At 53.1% G+C, this 15,446-nt stretch overlaps 4 protein-coding genes across 4 annotated transcripts, besides 1 other annotated feature; 2 read left to right on the forward strand and 2 right to left on the reverse strand.

Moving 5' to 3' along the window:
• Nucleotides 1-2,340: 2,340 nt before the first annotated feature.
• CPAR01_10942 (uncharacterized protein) lies at nucleotides 2,341-2,631 on the forward strand (the record flags this gene model as incomplete). The annotated part of the gene is made up of 1 exon (XM_060495202.1): nucleotides 2,341-2,631. The coding sequence occupies one exon, from the start codon at nucleotides 2,341-2,343 to the stop codon at nucleotides 2,629-2,631; it is 291 nt and encodes a 96-aa protein (XP_060345550.1).
• A 116-nt stretch (nucleotides 2,632-2,747) lies between these two features.
• Nucleotides 2,748-2,816: a sequence feature (Short protein (CPAR01_10943, KAK1531294.1) was converted to a misc_feature.).
• Nucleotides 2,817-10,510: 7,694 nt separating this feature from the next.
• On the forward strand, nucleotides 10,511-11,407 carry CPAR01_10944 (uncharacterized protein; the record flags this gene model as incomplete). The annotated part of the gene is made up of 1 exon (XM_060495203.1): nucleotides 10,511-11,407. One exon carries the CDS (start codon nucleotides 10,511-10,513, stop codon nucleotides 11,405-11,407), a length of 897 nt encoding a protein of 298 aa, XP_060345551.1.
• Nucleotides 11,408-11,737: 330 nt separating this feature from the next.
• CPAR01_10945 (uncharacterized protein) lies at nucleotides 11,738-11,989 on the reverse strand (the record flags this gene model as incomplete). The annotated part of the gene is made up of 1 exon (XM_060495204.1): nucleotides 11,738-11,989. The coding sequence occupies one exon, from the start codon at nucleotides 11,987-11,989 to the stop codon at nucleotides 11,738-11,740; it is 252 nt and encodes an 83-aa protein (XP_060345552.1).
• A 1,591-nt stretch (nucleotides 11,990-13,580) lies between these two features.
• CPAR01_10946 (uncharacterized protein) lies at nucleotides 13,581-14,907 on the reverse strand (the record flags this gene model as incomplete). Its single annotated transcript, XM_060495205.1, has 3 exons — nucleotides 13,581-14,077; nucleotides 14,160-14,232; nucleotides 14,467-14,907. The coding sequence occupies 3 exons, from the start codon at nucleotides 14,905-14,907 to the stop codon at nucleotides 13,581-13,583; spliced, it is 1,011 nt and encodes a 336-aa protein (XP_060345553.1).
• Nucleotides 14,908-15,446: the final 539 nt, after the last annotated feature.

Below are 15,446 nucleotides of genomic sequence, written 5' to 3' on the forward strand. Positions count from 1 at the left end.
CCGGTCGATATCTAGCTTTTTACAGCCTACGAATTACAGCCATGCTGCTATCATCATACACGTTTCATTGCGACCTCTTCTGCCGACTACAGCCTACGCAGGTACAAACCCTGCTGAGCCTATAACCGGCTGTTTGTCTACCGGCCCGCTACCTAGCAGCATATCCTGTAGCAACAAGCCACGCGTTGACAGCACAGAGACAGCGGGTGCTACGGATAGGTTCGCTCCAAGATTCAAATGGCCTATCGTTTCTGTGATAACGGGGTCGGTGGGGTTGAAGGATACTTGCAGTCTTGCACCGCTAGCTGACGTCCACTTTGGAGTTCCGCACAATAACGTCCAACCTTCTAGAAGCCTTCGTGGAAACACGAGCTAAACACCCCCAGGCCATACAGGGGTCGGTGACTGCGGTTTGATTCTAGCTGAATGGGTCTCAACTCTCAAAGTCCCATAACGGAGGGGAAGGCAGCCAGGCAACCTTGCTGTGGAATATCACAATGATGACGAAAAAGGAAGATGGGTCCTACTTACAGTTAGCTAGCTCGATCAGTCCTTTTGGGAAGCCGAGACTTCTAACCTTCGCTTGAGCCAACCTTGCTATCTCTCGGTTTCAAACGTCTGACGTTTCGCTCGCTGACCTCCCGCGTCTGTCCCTGATATGGACACGAACCAAATTTTGGCAGCGATTGGGCAGCCAAACCTTCTGCACTGCTGCAGTACGTGAACCTTACACTCTTTCTGTATCCACGTCGGATTTCAGATCAAACGAAAGCCCGCGGACGCCCGGCGCAACGGATCAACTTTGTTATGCCCGCAGCACACCATCAGAAGTTGAAGATGCTAAAGGCAACTAGACATGCAAGGCATGGTGGTTGCTAGACCACTCATCGATCTCGGCTTGTTTCTTCCCTCGCGGCGCATTATCGCGGGCAATGGATTTGTGTAGAATACACACGCACGCTCTCTCGTCTCTCTGATTGATCCTATAACGGGCGGTCCTACGGATATGGGTTTGCGTTTCATCCACAGTGAACAATGTCGCGGTACTGCTAGATGAGCCTCGGTGCCAAGAGCACACATCGCTGTAGCCACCCATTCACCAGACGTTGGTAGGGCGCAATCCTCGACTTTGCGTCAAAGATAGGTTCACACGTCGAAGGCTGCTATCACGGGTCAGATTTCGCTGGGGGTGCCCCCTGTCCAGGGAGCTACCCATGATAGGCCGCTACTGTGTACACCAATCTTCAAGCAATATCGCAGCGTGAGGTTCGGATACCTCTACCCACTTCGCTTTCCCAGGCCCTACGGGTCGCGGCAGTGTGCACCAAGCTCAATACGGAGTAGAGGAAAAGTCGACACCTGCCAAACTGCGGCTTGCGGACCGAGATTCCCGACACAGTGCCAGCACGATTGCTCAGTCATCAAAATTCTGCAACATTCGTCACGATTCGCCTATCCGACCAGCGCACCGCATTCGAGCCCATGATACATTTTCACACGGATACCTATCGAGAACGCCATCTTGGGGGCAGGCTTTCGGTAACGAAATGTAGCCTCAACGAGTTCCTACCATCAAGCCAGAAGTCTGTATCGACGATTCGACATGCTTCCTCCCAACAGGAGCCCGAATGATGAAATGTGGAGAAACCTGACAGCGCCATGTGGCGCTCACCCAACACGTGTCGAATCTCGTGGCTAATCAGCTGAAAGCCGTTTCAGAGGCATCTGAGACGCGCTGGCGATTAGAGGCTGGAAGGAAAAAGCAAAGAAAAAAGGAGACAGATTAAAGACACGGCTCATCTTTCGCGGGGCCGAAAGGAGTAGCTACGAAGCTACCCGACTTGACACCTCGTGTGGCCTGGCTCGGGGCTGATGCTCACCAACAGGTGCGTACGGCTGATCCTACAGCAAGAAAAGACTCAACGGCCTAGCTCAGGGCTAGCGATCTTGGGCGTCGATCGTCCCATCACCGAAGTAATCATTGAGTGTTCCTCAGTCATAGCACTATCGAATATCCCAAGAAAATTGAGAGCTATTTGCTTCTGATTGATCTACCCAATACCAGCACGACAACTTATTCGTTCGACGTTGACTTTACATGGGCTGCTGCAAAACCCCACAATGCGTCAATTTCCACAGACTTGAGGGAAAGCAGTAACAACTTGCTGCAACGCTGCGCGCGTGGATGGCAGCTGCAGTTGCTGGTCGAGGAAAATCTCCCGCGACTGACAGGGAGAAGGCCGCATAAATCACTCTGGATCAAACAATCCCCACCTCCTCTTTTGCATCACGCGCATATCCAAATGGATTCCATGCTAGGGGGCGCGAAAAGTACTCGAGATGGAGTCGCGAGATCGTACGATGGGTGTCCAGCGGTTGGAGATGCCCTGCCTCTCGTCAGTTTGCTCACCCCCCTCCCCCTTTATATCCACGTGGATATCTCGTGAGGGGGCTCTGCAATTTCTTCTCCCGTTTCTGCCGTCAATCCAGATGCGGGGTGGCTTCCGTCATTCTGCAGCCACACGTGTGTTGGGAAGGCTTATCTCGAACGCTTGGTTTTTTCTTGCCATTGTTCATTCGTTGGGGGTCAACCCTGAGAGCGTGGCGAGCTCCCGCACTTTGTGTCCATGACGCTACGGGTACAGCTTCATTGTCTAGCGAGCGTGCGACCTGGTGCGAGTTAGTCGGCATCTCGGTTCATTAGACTCATTAACGGCTCAGGAGAAACGTTTACTGCAACTTTCGGCATGGCTAGTCCCTACGCAATACAGCGCCAATGTCAATGTCATCTATACGGATATTGGCAAGAGTCATGATACGGTAAACTTAGCGCGCAAGCCCTTGCATATCGAAGTCAAAGAGCTTACCTTACCGGTGCCGTTCACCCATCGGGCGTCAAACCAGTTCGTCCTATTGACCACAAACCCTGTCCACAACACAATCCTATTGATAAGCGCGCGATCCCGCTTCTCCCAAGCGAGACAACCCGCCATCGACTCGCAGATGTCAAAAAGTTCAAGTGCCCCAACTATCCCGGTCTTCGCCTCTCGGCTGGTTGGCATGCACGATCGAGCGCCTCATTTCATTTCCAACTGCCACACTCTACCTCTAGTGGCTGTTGAGACGACGCGAATGTCGACTCAGCTCGCGATGCTGCCTTTTTGGTGTAGTGAGTACAGGCACGAACCGTACGATGCGTTTCTTGGCCCGCCTAACGGTAGCAAACATCGCTCCGTATACTGTGGGAAGCTTGAAGCAAAAGGCAAAATTCAGAAACCAATGCCATATTCGGGCTGGCTCGGTCTCAGAGGTGGAGATTGCCACGTGGCTAGGCAAGCCACACGGAAATTCGAACACGATGTTTCCAGGGCCCTGGTCATAAGGAGGATTTGGGGTTGGGCACACCTGGGGTTAGGCTGGTACGCTGGCACATGGTAGGCTGGGCTGGGAAAAAAGGCACAGAGCTGACGCCGCTTACTGAGACGAAGAGACGTTGACTATGAGCAAGGGGGCCCAGCAGCTGACGATTCTCAACGACCTGTCTTCCCCCAAAGTCAATCACTGTCACCGAGACCTCGTCCGGTTGGCCAATAACTACCTTGATTATCGTTCATCATGTGCGGTTATAATATCAACATGACAGGCACGGCCCCCAACGACCGAACGACCGACCGGCTGGGCCTGGAGTCACTGGATTTCACGAGATTGAAAGAGAGCGGAAATGCTCAACTTCATCGGGAGCTATCGCCAATCTCGCGCGGTCCAGTGCGGTCGGCCACCGGCTACCGGCTCGGCCGATCAAGCGTGAAACCAGGGAAGCAGCGCAGGAAGCAAGAAAGACAGGGTGCGGCAACGGCAAATCGGAGGCGGCTTGCTTTCCTCGCACTTGATGATGCATGCCCACGGATGCTGCTAGATTGCTGCCCCGATGGGAAATCGCGGGACCAATATCTCCAATGCCACATGGCAAGGGACCGGGAGCTCCCTTGCCATCTTTGTCACGCCTGAGATCGGTAGTTCAGGCGGCGGTTTCCTTCTCCTTGGCCTTGAAGAGCGAAGCCGCACAATCTCATGTCACACAACTCCTGCGCGCGCGCACGCGTCTGTCTTCGTCTTTCCTCGGCATTGAGGAGATAATAGCGGTGTCTACTCCGTAATCCCCCCACCCCCTCTTGTAAGCTTGGGATCGGGAAGGGGGCAAACAAGCTTGGAGGATGCAGTTTGCAATAGTGCCGCCCTCTCCGGCCCAGGCAGACTCTAAAGATGGCTAGCCTGATCCCTTGCCATACGGGATTCGGAAAACAGAGACGTCCATGAAATCTAGCGACAACGACGATGACAGACCTCAGGATTTCAAGTCGACGGCATGGTGCCCTATTGGCTGTGGTTTACGTACGCGATATACATGTGCCAGTGAGACACGCAGAAGGATGGTTTGGAAAAGCTCGAGCATTTTGCGGCTCGATAGCCAATGATGCCATCCAAACAATCGCATCGCATAACAACTCTGTCTTGGGATGCTACGAGTTACGACTTTTTTTTTATCCCTACCCCTGCCACGTCGGGGAGACTCCCGGGCCAGCGAAAGAGAGACATGAAAAGGCAAAATAGGCTCTCCTCAGTTTTGCAGAAGGTCAAGACAATGGCTGTTGTCCTCGCTACCGCCCGATAGAGAGAATGCATCGTAACCCACCTCAGGTTGCCAGGACACCGGGTCCATCGTCGCTTCTTTCCTGTGAGCAGAACCGAAATGGATACAGTCAATCATGGATCCTGAAGGTTCGAAACCTATTTTCCCTTTACGACCCTGGATCAGTCAACACCGCCTTTTTCCAACCCCGTCCGTCCCCGCTCCCGGTTCGTGACAATCGGAGCCATAGGTGGTTACACACCCCCATGGCCCATGTCAATATCCATGCGTATCCCATAGGTAGCACACAGTCCCGTCTCTGGGTTGCGGTTTTGAAGTACCGAACTCACACACTCTGTCTCACCGCATCGCTGCTGCCTCTGTACGGACACACCAGACGAAGGCAAGGCAAGGGAGGGTACGGATAGGGCAGCGGCTTTCTCGGCGGGCTTCTAGGCGATCGGCACCCCTCCGTCGTACGACACGACGACGGATATCTGGGCTCACCCTCTCCACTATCCACAGCCTCCCTCCGAGGCTGGACAGGCAAGGGAAGTTTGACATGCCATGTTATAATGGAACTACCGTACACGGTACATAAGTGCCGATATATGGGCGTCGCGTCGCTAGCAGAAAGAGAGAGGCAGAGCCTGTAAGACGTGGGGTTCGTCCACCTTAAACTGCCCGACCTCATCTCCCAGGACTTGTTTGAACTTGGTTGCCGGTATCCATGTATACTACTAGGCTCTCTAGGTTCCGTTCGAGGATCAGAAGGGGACCAGAAGGGGTTTCGTTTCATTGAAGAAGCCTCACAAATTGCCAATTAGGGGTGACGGTGAAGGAAGGGGGGATTCAGGAAGGCTAGAAGGGGCTTTTTATCGCGCGCTCATGATCTCATCCGAGAACCCGCATTTACGTGGCTCCCGAGCCCCCCCTCAGGTCCCCCCGTCAAGGACCCGTCAGGAAGGGGGAAGGCTCAAGGGAGGTTCTATCCAAGTTCTAGAATGCCATTAGAAGGTTGAGCTTAATCCCACGGCAAGTAGGGGGGGGCAGAAGAAATCTCCCATTCTCCAAGGGGATTACTGCCACAGCTCAGGGTTTTGTCATTCCTTTTTGGAAATTGGAAACCCATAAGTTGCGCGCGCGCAAAGCTACCGAGCCATGGGCCATGGCTAACGGCAACAGGAGCCCACTCCCCATTCCCAACTACCGGGACGGGATGCTGACTACCAATCTCTCTGGTGAGATTACAGCCTCTCATCGATGTTCGGTCTCGCGGAGCTGCTTGTTTGCTGTATTGTAACAACGGGTTATTATGCTCTCAGCCCGGCAGACATGTGAACGCCTGGCCAAGAGGTGATTTGCACACCCAAAGGCTGACGGGTTGGTCCATCGTCCCGCCTCAGATTTTCCGCCTCCCTTTTCCCCAGCCTCGTCCGGGTCAGAAAGGCGCAAGTTAGGATGAATTTCTATTTTCAGCCTGCTCAGTGGGACTTTGTTATATTTGAACTGATTATGGGGAAACAAGAGTGTGTTGTGTGTTATGCAACGGAAGCTGACCTCCCGCAGGTAAGTGCCATGAAGCAAACGGCTTGCCGGTGGGCTGGGCTGGGGAGAAGGGAGGGAAGGGCTTCGTTTGCTTTGTTCCGATACAGAATTTCCGCCTGGCGCGCGCCCGTTCTTGTCTTACATTTCCGAACATTCTTTGATGGTATTCCATGTTGTGACGCACAATGCCGTACTATGATGTACGCTTCTACCTGCCGGTTCCGGCCAGTCTCTATTCTAGCTCTGTTCTCCTCCCTTTCTTCCTCCTCAGCGGCTTTTTGGAGTAAATGGAGACATAAGGGTTGTCGTCTTTGCTGATAATACGCAGTATCAAGCTTCTGGGCATTCCCCAGTGTCCTAGAAGGATGCAGCAACTACCCGCGGGTATCAAACAGAGGAATGTTGTGGCTTTCCGTTGGGCGCCGCGTCCTGCCTGTCCTACATCTTTCACGTGGCGGGCAGACATTTCTTCTTCTCTCTGTCCTTCCATACCACCGTCGATGTTGTGGGTGTCCGACCAATGGATGGGAAGCTTTCCATCTTTCGTTCCTCATTTTGTCCTCGCGAGATCGCGAGAGTAACACATACATCGCACACACGCGCGCACGCACACAACGAGATTTCTCCCACGCTCGTGGCTTGAAGCCATGTGGTGCTCAAGTCTCACAATGGAATCACAAACAAAGTCTAGTCTGTGGCGAACTGCTTAGGGTAGTCCACGGCGTCGCTGCTTGACAGCTTACTGGAGGGGGGGAGAAGTCCACGCCATTGCCATGCCTGTAGACTGATTAAAGACAGGTTTCCGCTCTTCCGGGTACGAGCTAAACGTGCCGTGGCATCCACGCATCTCGGGCCCCCCTTTTTCCTTGTCTGTCTTCGAGGAGACGGCTTTTGGCGTTTGAACCAAGAGATTCACTGGGAAACCATCACAAAAACCACTTGTGCTGTCCCACCGTGCCCACCTACCTAGGTATTAGGATAAGTCCATCGGACGCGGGGCTTAGGAACCGCAGTCACGGGTTGAATGTTGTGCCTCTGCTTCTTGACTAAAGGTAGTTGACGGCGGCGGCTATCAGAGTCTGGACCAGCGCAGCACAGATGTGTTCCTCTCTGTGTTGGGTTTACACCACATCAGCCTCGGCTGCCCGCTGGAGGGGGGAGAAGAATTAAAAAAACAGCGTGCCTGGTTTTAGGCTGGCTTGCATCGTGTGCCCGTTTCTGACCTGCTGTTTTCCTTACGCTGCTTGATACACTTTACAGCCTCCATGGCCTGATTATCTGATCCCACGTAGGTACTCACAGACATAGAGACGTTCACGTGGCTCAGTGAAAAGGGGAGAAGGCGAACTTTGTCCGGATTCCGTGTCGCGCGTGTGCGTAGCGGGCAGCGAAGTCCGCCGTCTGATCGAGATGCCGGGAATTCAGGTGGACACGCGCGTGCATGCTCTCTCCGGATTTAGGTTAAATGTCCTTTTCCCCCCCCTGCAGGCTAGTTCAATCGGAGAAAGGAACTGGAACGGCGGAGAGGCATTCTAGGGGTTTCCGATCTAGAGACACGTTCTCTCTCTCTCTTTCTCAGTCTCAGGCTGTCTTCCCTCTCTGCCTATCCCTTCACGCCCTTGTGTTAGATGCCGTTCGATTTTTGCGTGTAAATCCGTACGGTTGCCGAACAAGCACCGGATCGACAGCGCCAGCAATTTGCGTGATCAGCAAAAGCCGGAGTGTGTGTGACTGTCGTGTTGTGTAGGTGTGTGTGTGTGTGCGGAGAAAGGAAAAAAAAACAAGGAGATGCCCCGGATCTCTAGGCAATGCGACGATGGCCACACTTTCCATTTGCATGGCCCGTGACCGCTCTTTCTAGCTCTCCCTTCTTTTCCTGTCTGCCGGGACCAGCGTTACCCGCAGGTTCATTTCACGTTGCTCTTTTCGTAATCGGCGTATCGGCAGTTCAATATGAAAAACGAAGGGGCCCCACGCACCGGGGCTGGCGTGGACGACCTCCATGGAGGAAAGAAAGCTATTGTTTCTCGGTCGAAGCCTCGAGGAAGAATACGAACTAGGGTAGTGCGTTGTATCCCGAACTGCGTAGAAGACGAGCAGAAAAAAAACTGAAGTCCTTTTCTCCGTACGCTACGTTTCCTAGCGTCCAAGTAATCGGTCATCTTCCGTATCGTGGGGGGCAGTAAGAAGGGGGTCGAACGAACTACCAGTACCACCATCACCACTACTGTGACCCGTCAAACTCGTCAAGACTTATCTCGAACGAGTCTTTGCCGCACCATGTTGCCGGATTCTCTGCCCTGCGACGTTGGACGACAGCTTAGCTAGCGCTGTCTCTTCTTTTTCCCTTCCCTCTCCTTTTTCCCTCAGGAACGTCCGAGCATTTTGCGGCCAGACTTTTTTGGACGCCATGAGGACATCGAGCGGCGGGCGGCCGAGGCCGTGAACCCTTGGCGGAATCCATTCCGATCATTGCCAATCGCCGGTTCGGCCGCCGGCGACATCATCGACTAAAAACCCCGGGGGGAAGGGGAGGTGGGGGGGTTTAATTCTTCCCATCCGTAGGAGCAAGCCATGGTTTTGGACGTACTGCAGAGTTCCGACGATGACATGTCGCGACTGACTCGACCAGGTGGCAAAAATACAATCAGCAAAGATGATGAAGGATTGGGAAGAAAGCACGGTCACAGGCGAAGGTGAAGGACTGCTACAATAGCTTGAACCCGGTGGACGAGAGAGTGTGGTAGAAGGGAAAAAATGTCCCCACACTCCGAAACCGAACAAAACGAAGCCGACGCCGACGGTGTATACGATCGCCCCTTGCAGGATTCGCCCGGCCGGCGCATCGTCAACATCGGCCGGGTCCTCCCCCCCCCTCTTCCCCCGATTTCCCCAGAGCCCCGCCGGACGCCAACATCGTTTCTCTGCTGCGGTTCACACTACGCTTCCCGAGTGAGAGAACGAAGGGGGGGCGAACCAGCGGGCGTGTGTTTGCTGTACATACGAGACGACGGCGGACGCACGAAACATTTGGATTGCCGGGTGGTTCCCGATAATCTCAAGTCAGCCAAGACCCTTTCTTTAATGCCGTTCTTTTTCGTTTAACATGGCAAGGATGAAGACTTTTCCCCCCTCTCTTTTGTCGTATATCTCTGTGCTGTGTTGGCATGATGATCTTACACATACACTCATCACGGGTAAGGCATGCATATACAAACATGCTGTTACAGTCAACACATATCCATGATAGACAAGCACGCACACGGGACGGGATGCTAGTTACTACTGCGACTATTATCTCACCTCCGTCCCTGGACCTACCATAGACGCAACCGAGAAACGGCACGTCAAACTATGATTGGTATCATTGAGACAATGGACGCTACGCTGCGTGGAAACCAGCTGGGACCCTCGGACCCTTGGGATGCAACTTGGACTACAAGACTCTTCACCTTACGGTCCTTACCTTTCTTTCCGTCTTTCTTGTTCCTCCCAATGACGTACGGGTAATGCTCAGCCGCCCTTTTTACACGCCTTGGATGGTGGGAGGGGGGCAAGTCGAGGAGACCGCAAGAAACATAATCCCGCCTCAGAACCGCGGGCCAAGGCTGCGAGGGTAAAGCTTGAGCCAAGCAAGTCCAAAGTCAATCTGGGTGTTTCGTTCAAAGGTCAGAGAGGAGGAGGGAGGGGGGCTGTCTCAATGCTTCACCGTGCACCGCCCGCCCAATTAGCGTCCCAAGTGAGGCTCAGCAGAGGGGAGGCAGAAGAAAGTATGGACGGAAAAGCGGGAGTGGCTGGATGGAGACGGGGAAGATGGGTTCGGTATGCGCGGGCACGTCGTTCACACGTTCGACGGGAGCTTCGGGCGTGTTAGCCACCATCACCAACCCTACCTTTCTTTCACCAACCCCCGCGTGTATGCGTTGTCACCAATATTCCCTCTTCGCCGGTTCGTCGTTTGTTCTCTGGTGTCCGACAACGAAGAAGTTCCCGCCCATGATAATCCGGGGCCTCCGCATCAGACGTACGCGCAAGTGCGAGATCCGTCGTGCTCGTCATACCTCGTCGGAGAAAGCTGGACGTTGAGTGCATCCTGCCCTGAGCGTCATCTGGTGCCGAGTCAGTAGAGGCTCCAGTTCGGTTGTTTGATACAGATTCGCTTCCCCCCTCCATCCCCCCTTCGACGTCACTTTGGTCTTTGCGGCCCAACGTACGCCTTTACCCTATCCTGTCAAAGAAAAGGGTAAGTCGCTAATAGCTGTCCTTTGACAAAGGCCTGCGGCGACCTTACTCCTCCATTCTCCCCCTGGATCACATATACCCCCATCAATGATGTTATCCTCTAAAGTATACTCCCCGCCAGAAACGGAGCGTTCGGCTGTGCAGCTGCAGGAGCTTCAGGACCTGCAGAAGCAACATAACCAGCAGGTGCAGGAGGTGCAACGGCAACAGCAGCAGCAGCAGCGACAGCAGCGACCACTAGGCGTAACGGGACTGGGAGGTCTTGCGCAGGGAGTAGGAGAAGCCGAGTCGACGACTCTCAACAACGGCGGCGAGCGCCCTGTTCGGGAGTTCAACTACAACGGACGAGTCCGCAACAGTGAACGAGCCAGTGTCCGAGCAAGCTCTGGCGTCCTTGGTCGACAACACCCTCACCGTAGCTCCTTTTCCATCTATTCCAACTATTCGTCCTATTCCTCCTCATCAGACGGAGGAGTAGGAGGCGGGGGCGGGGGAGGAGGGGCCCGAGGCTCGGTTCCAACTGGCGCCAGAGATGGAGGGGCAGCACCACCAACGCACCCACCACCACTACCACGTCAACCGACACCGACCCCATACACGGCGCAACAGCCGCGGCGTATCCCCATGATGGATATGGTGACGCCGCAGGCGCCGGGGACGGCGGGCACCGCCGGCACCGCTAACACGGCGGGGACAGACGCCACGGCCGTCGCCGGGACCGAGGAGTTCGTGAAGCGGCAGCCCTCGCAGCAGCAAGTGCGGCATCCGCCACCGACGTACGCCCCATCGCAGGATCCGTATAGTCGTGTGAGGTTCGCGGACGAGGAGCGGAGGCGGGAGGAGGCGGCAGCGAGAGCTAGGGCGGGCCATCCTCATGGACAAATCGATATGGCGCAGATCGCGGGCGGGCATAGCATGCGTGCCCTCTGGGTGTTTGCGTGCTGTGCCTTCTTCTGGTATCGGTGTTTAATGGATGAGGACTTCTGACGCCGTCTCTCCCGTTCTGTCCGACATGGACTCTCTTTTCATCATTCTTCTTTCCTTTGCTCTCACTCTCATCAGGTTTTCCTTCTCTCTTCTCCCCTCCTAGCGCTCGTTCCATTCGTTACCTCGGCTCGGGGGCGATATGATGGGAAACGTCCACTCTAGTGGACCACGGGCTGCGCTCGGCATACGATTCGAACTTGTCGCTGACTCCTGGCAATGGATGTCGGTGCCACTTTCCTTTTTACATCTCTTTCTTTACCTGACACTTGATGTCGATGACGAAACGAATGATCGAGCTGAACAACGCATCTTTGTTGGCCAGGGAGGAAATTATTGGATTTTCAAGAGGAGGGAAAAGGACGAAGTTGTGGCGAAACGATGATGACTTAGAAACGCCAAGAAAACAAACATGAATGATGATAAGGTGGGAAACAGCAACGAACAAGAGAGGGATGGTACACACGAATTACAAGGCAACAACGGTAACAGGATTATATATACACACACAGAGATGATAAGGCGACCAACAGGAATACTGGGGACAGAGGTATCCGCTTGAAGAATATAAAAAGAAGCTGGCATACCGGGAGTCATGGGAAAGGATGTCTGAACTATGGGCCATATGGGATCTGCTTATAGTATAGATCAGCTGTACTTGTACCACACAGTATACTTTTTCTTCTTCTCCGCTTGCAAGCAATTCAAAGCATTTGGCTGACTTGCACATGAACTTCCAAGGAAGGGGGGTGAGCATGATGACGACAATGATTTGGTATAAGTCCGCCCGTTCGATATCGCGCACGCAATCGCCGCCCCTTGTCCATGTTCGTCCCAGTTTCTAGTGAGATCTAGGAAGGGTTTAAGCAAGAGAGCGGGACGAGCATCCCGAAAAGACGGCTGGTAGAGGTACACGGCGAGCCAACTTGCCGCCCTATAGAGTTTTCTCTCCCTTGCCATCAGGAGGGATGGGAATATTTGGCTAGGTTTGGGTTGCGGTTAGGTTCCCGTCCAACGGCTCACTGTTCATCGGTCCTTTGTTTCTCCCTCACTTCTTGGTGGAAGTAAAACCTCCGATTGGAACCAGAACGAAAAACGTGGGATCAATAGGTTCATGCTAATGCATGGTCATTGTATGTTATGTATCGTGTCGCAGGAAAATGGGGAAGAGGGGTAAATAACGAGAGAGAGGGGGGAATAAAAAGGCGGGACCCTTGCTTTGCTTCCCGCTTTCTTGATGCGCAGGAATCACGGAGAATTTTCGAGACAAGTTTTGGGGAGACGTTGATGTCACGCTGATGTCGACGCCTCGGGATTGAGTATGTTCATGTTGACGCCGAATTTCTGGGGCAATCTGGTGCATGATATCTACATGCTTGGCTTACAAATACCTCTCTTTCCTTGAGAAGAGCATGTGTGGTGGAGTTCGTGATGTCGTCTCATGATCATCATCATCAGAACAGAAGATGTTGCCTTTTGATCGGACATGGCTTTTCGAATTCCAAATATTAGGCACACCGCACCAAAGAACGAGTGCATTTCGGATTTGACATCCAATATCTTCCACGAGACTACTGTAGTCGAAAGGGGGATCGGTGGCAAGTTAGGACCTGCACATTGCTCGACCTTGGATGTTATGAGTACGCTCTCAGTAGTGACCACGAAGCAGACAGCCGCCGTGTGATAACACGGACTGTTGTCTTCAAGTTGCCCTGCGTAACATGAATTGATGTTCGGCTGATAGAACGATTCGCCCACAATTTCCGCTGTCTCGCGATGCCTGGTCCTAGACATCTAGCAATGCCCAACAGCGAATGCTGATGACCACAAATCCACCCTAGGTTCTGAACAAGAGAAACGATCCGTCAACTTTGTTATACGGTTATGGTAGTAGACATCAGTATGCCTTTTTGGCTCCCTTGTGATATTAACCAGCCAGGTAAAGCAATTGTGGCACAGAGTAAAATTGTTGACTCAAGAATCTTCGTATCAGCAAGTGGAAGAGAAACGTCAATCGGCAGGGAAAATTCTACGAGATTTGGCTTCACTCGGACATTGTACAGCCTGCGTATTCTTCACAAATCATCTACTCTTACGTTCGTCTGAGCTATGCTTTGAGTCTAGAGTGGAACTTCAACGATATTTGGGGTGAGAAGCTGGGCATATTGTCGCTTCATCACAGGGTATGTCCTATCCGCCCTTCAGCCTCCTTCATAACCCAAAACGCCTCAAGCACCTCCGTCCTCGCCTCTTCAACCAGCCCAGAATCCTCACTTTTCGCAAGCCACTCGAGCCGATCCATCCAGAATCCCCACCGCTGGAGACACATGATGGGCGGACCCTCGTACAGAACCCCCTGATATGCTATCGCTTCCTCCGTCAAGCCCCTCTCATACTCTGGCATCTCGGAATAGCCAACGTTCTCCCGCGCCCACCCGAGGAGAGGCCTCGCGCTCTGACGGATCCATTCACAGGCGACGCGCAGCCGGCACTCTGCAACCGCCGGAATGGGGCTCGGCTCCTCCTCAAGCGCCGAACGCAATGCGTCCATTCCTTGCGTGTGAAGGCCCAAGACGCCCATTCCTAGTAACATAGCGCCGAATCTGTTGATGTTGCGCCATTCTTGTGCGTCTTTTGAGGTGAAGCTCTCTGTTGTCGCTTCTTGAGTTGGGTCTTGTTTCGCGTTAGGCCTTCAGTTCCGCACGCAGCCTAGTCCCTCTTCATGAGAGACGACAGTGGTTCAAATGCAACTTACCACTAAAAGAAGCCTCAACGGCCATGTAAAACAATGGCAGATCTTTCCAAACGCGTTGTCTGTCTTCTTCGTTCTGTCAAGTTTGAGATGATCAGTCGTTTGTGATCCACCTGGAAGGTAGCCAGGTCGAATGGCTGTAGAAAACTTTGCACTCGGGATGGTTTCGGACGCAGTCATTGAGCCACTTTTGCATTGTTGTGAAAGCATCATGCGAGTCCATACGTGGACTCAACCGCGCAGGTGGCTCGTCATCTAACATCTCGTCAGTCATTTCAGTAGTAAACTACCGAGTTCCGAGTCCTCGGACCGGATGCTCATCGGGGCAGTATAACTCAACGGGGCTACGCTGGAGGAGATTGAAACAAACCAAGTCATCCAGATCATCCTTTCTCCACGCGCGTCCTGTATGCTGTTCAGAAACCGCAAAGAATAATCTCACGGGATCGGGTCTTGGATGAAGAATGAGATCCTCTTTCAGAACAGTCGAAATGCTCGGATCCGCAGAGTGACGCGCAAAGCGTTTACAGAAATAACATCCCTTTTCGACTGCCTTGGCGAGATCCTCGGATGACTCGTGATGCTGATTGCGACGTCTTCGACGGAAGTCGTCGGCCTTGACTGCCTCTTTGCTGAAAGCATCCTTGCACGCGGTGCAGAGAACGGTGTCGTTTGAGTGGGTGAAGGTTGGACGATGGATCTGACGACGTTTTGGGGGTGGGCTGTCGTCGAATTGTATAGTCCGTTTCATAGGCCCGTTTTCGGCAGACAGATGATTGATTTGATTCTTGAACCATTTGATGATATGACTAGGTTGGTTCTCGAATAAAGTTCAACACCGATAACTGACAGAGTGTTTGTTATCTCGAATTATACATAGGTGTTGTTGAAAGACACTATACGCAGACCGCCCCTTTACCCGCAGAGTCGGTCACGACTTCGCAAGGGACGCTAGGGATTGGAGGCAATTGGTATGGAAAGCAAAGCCCGACCAAAAAATTGTAACAATTAAGTGCAAAAGATGGTCTTGAATAGAAGCTGTACTTAATGGTAGTTGGAATTATCGATGGGATGAATGAGAAGCACCGAAAGCAACTGTACCTCCACCGGAATTGAGGAGGTACAGCTCGCGGTCGTATACAGTGCGGGTGACTCGGGCACACACCAGTGACCGGCACTGTCCCAACTTCACTGCCTGAATTCGAGGTATCCACAACTTCAACCTCACTCATTCATCAGATCAATTTCTCATCTGAGGTCTGGTGCCCGACGTCCCTCACCCAGATAAAC

This window comes from Colletotrichum paranaense, assembly GCF_030867605.1.
Source record: "Colletotrichum paranaense strain IMI 384185 chromosome Unknown Scaffold_9.1, whole genome shotgun sequence".
Classification (NCBI taxonomy): Eukaryota; Fungi; Ascomycota; class Sordariomycetes; order Glomerellales; family Glomerellaceae; genus Colletotrichum; species Colletotrichum paranaense.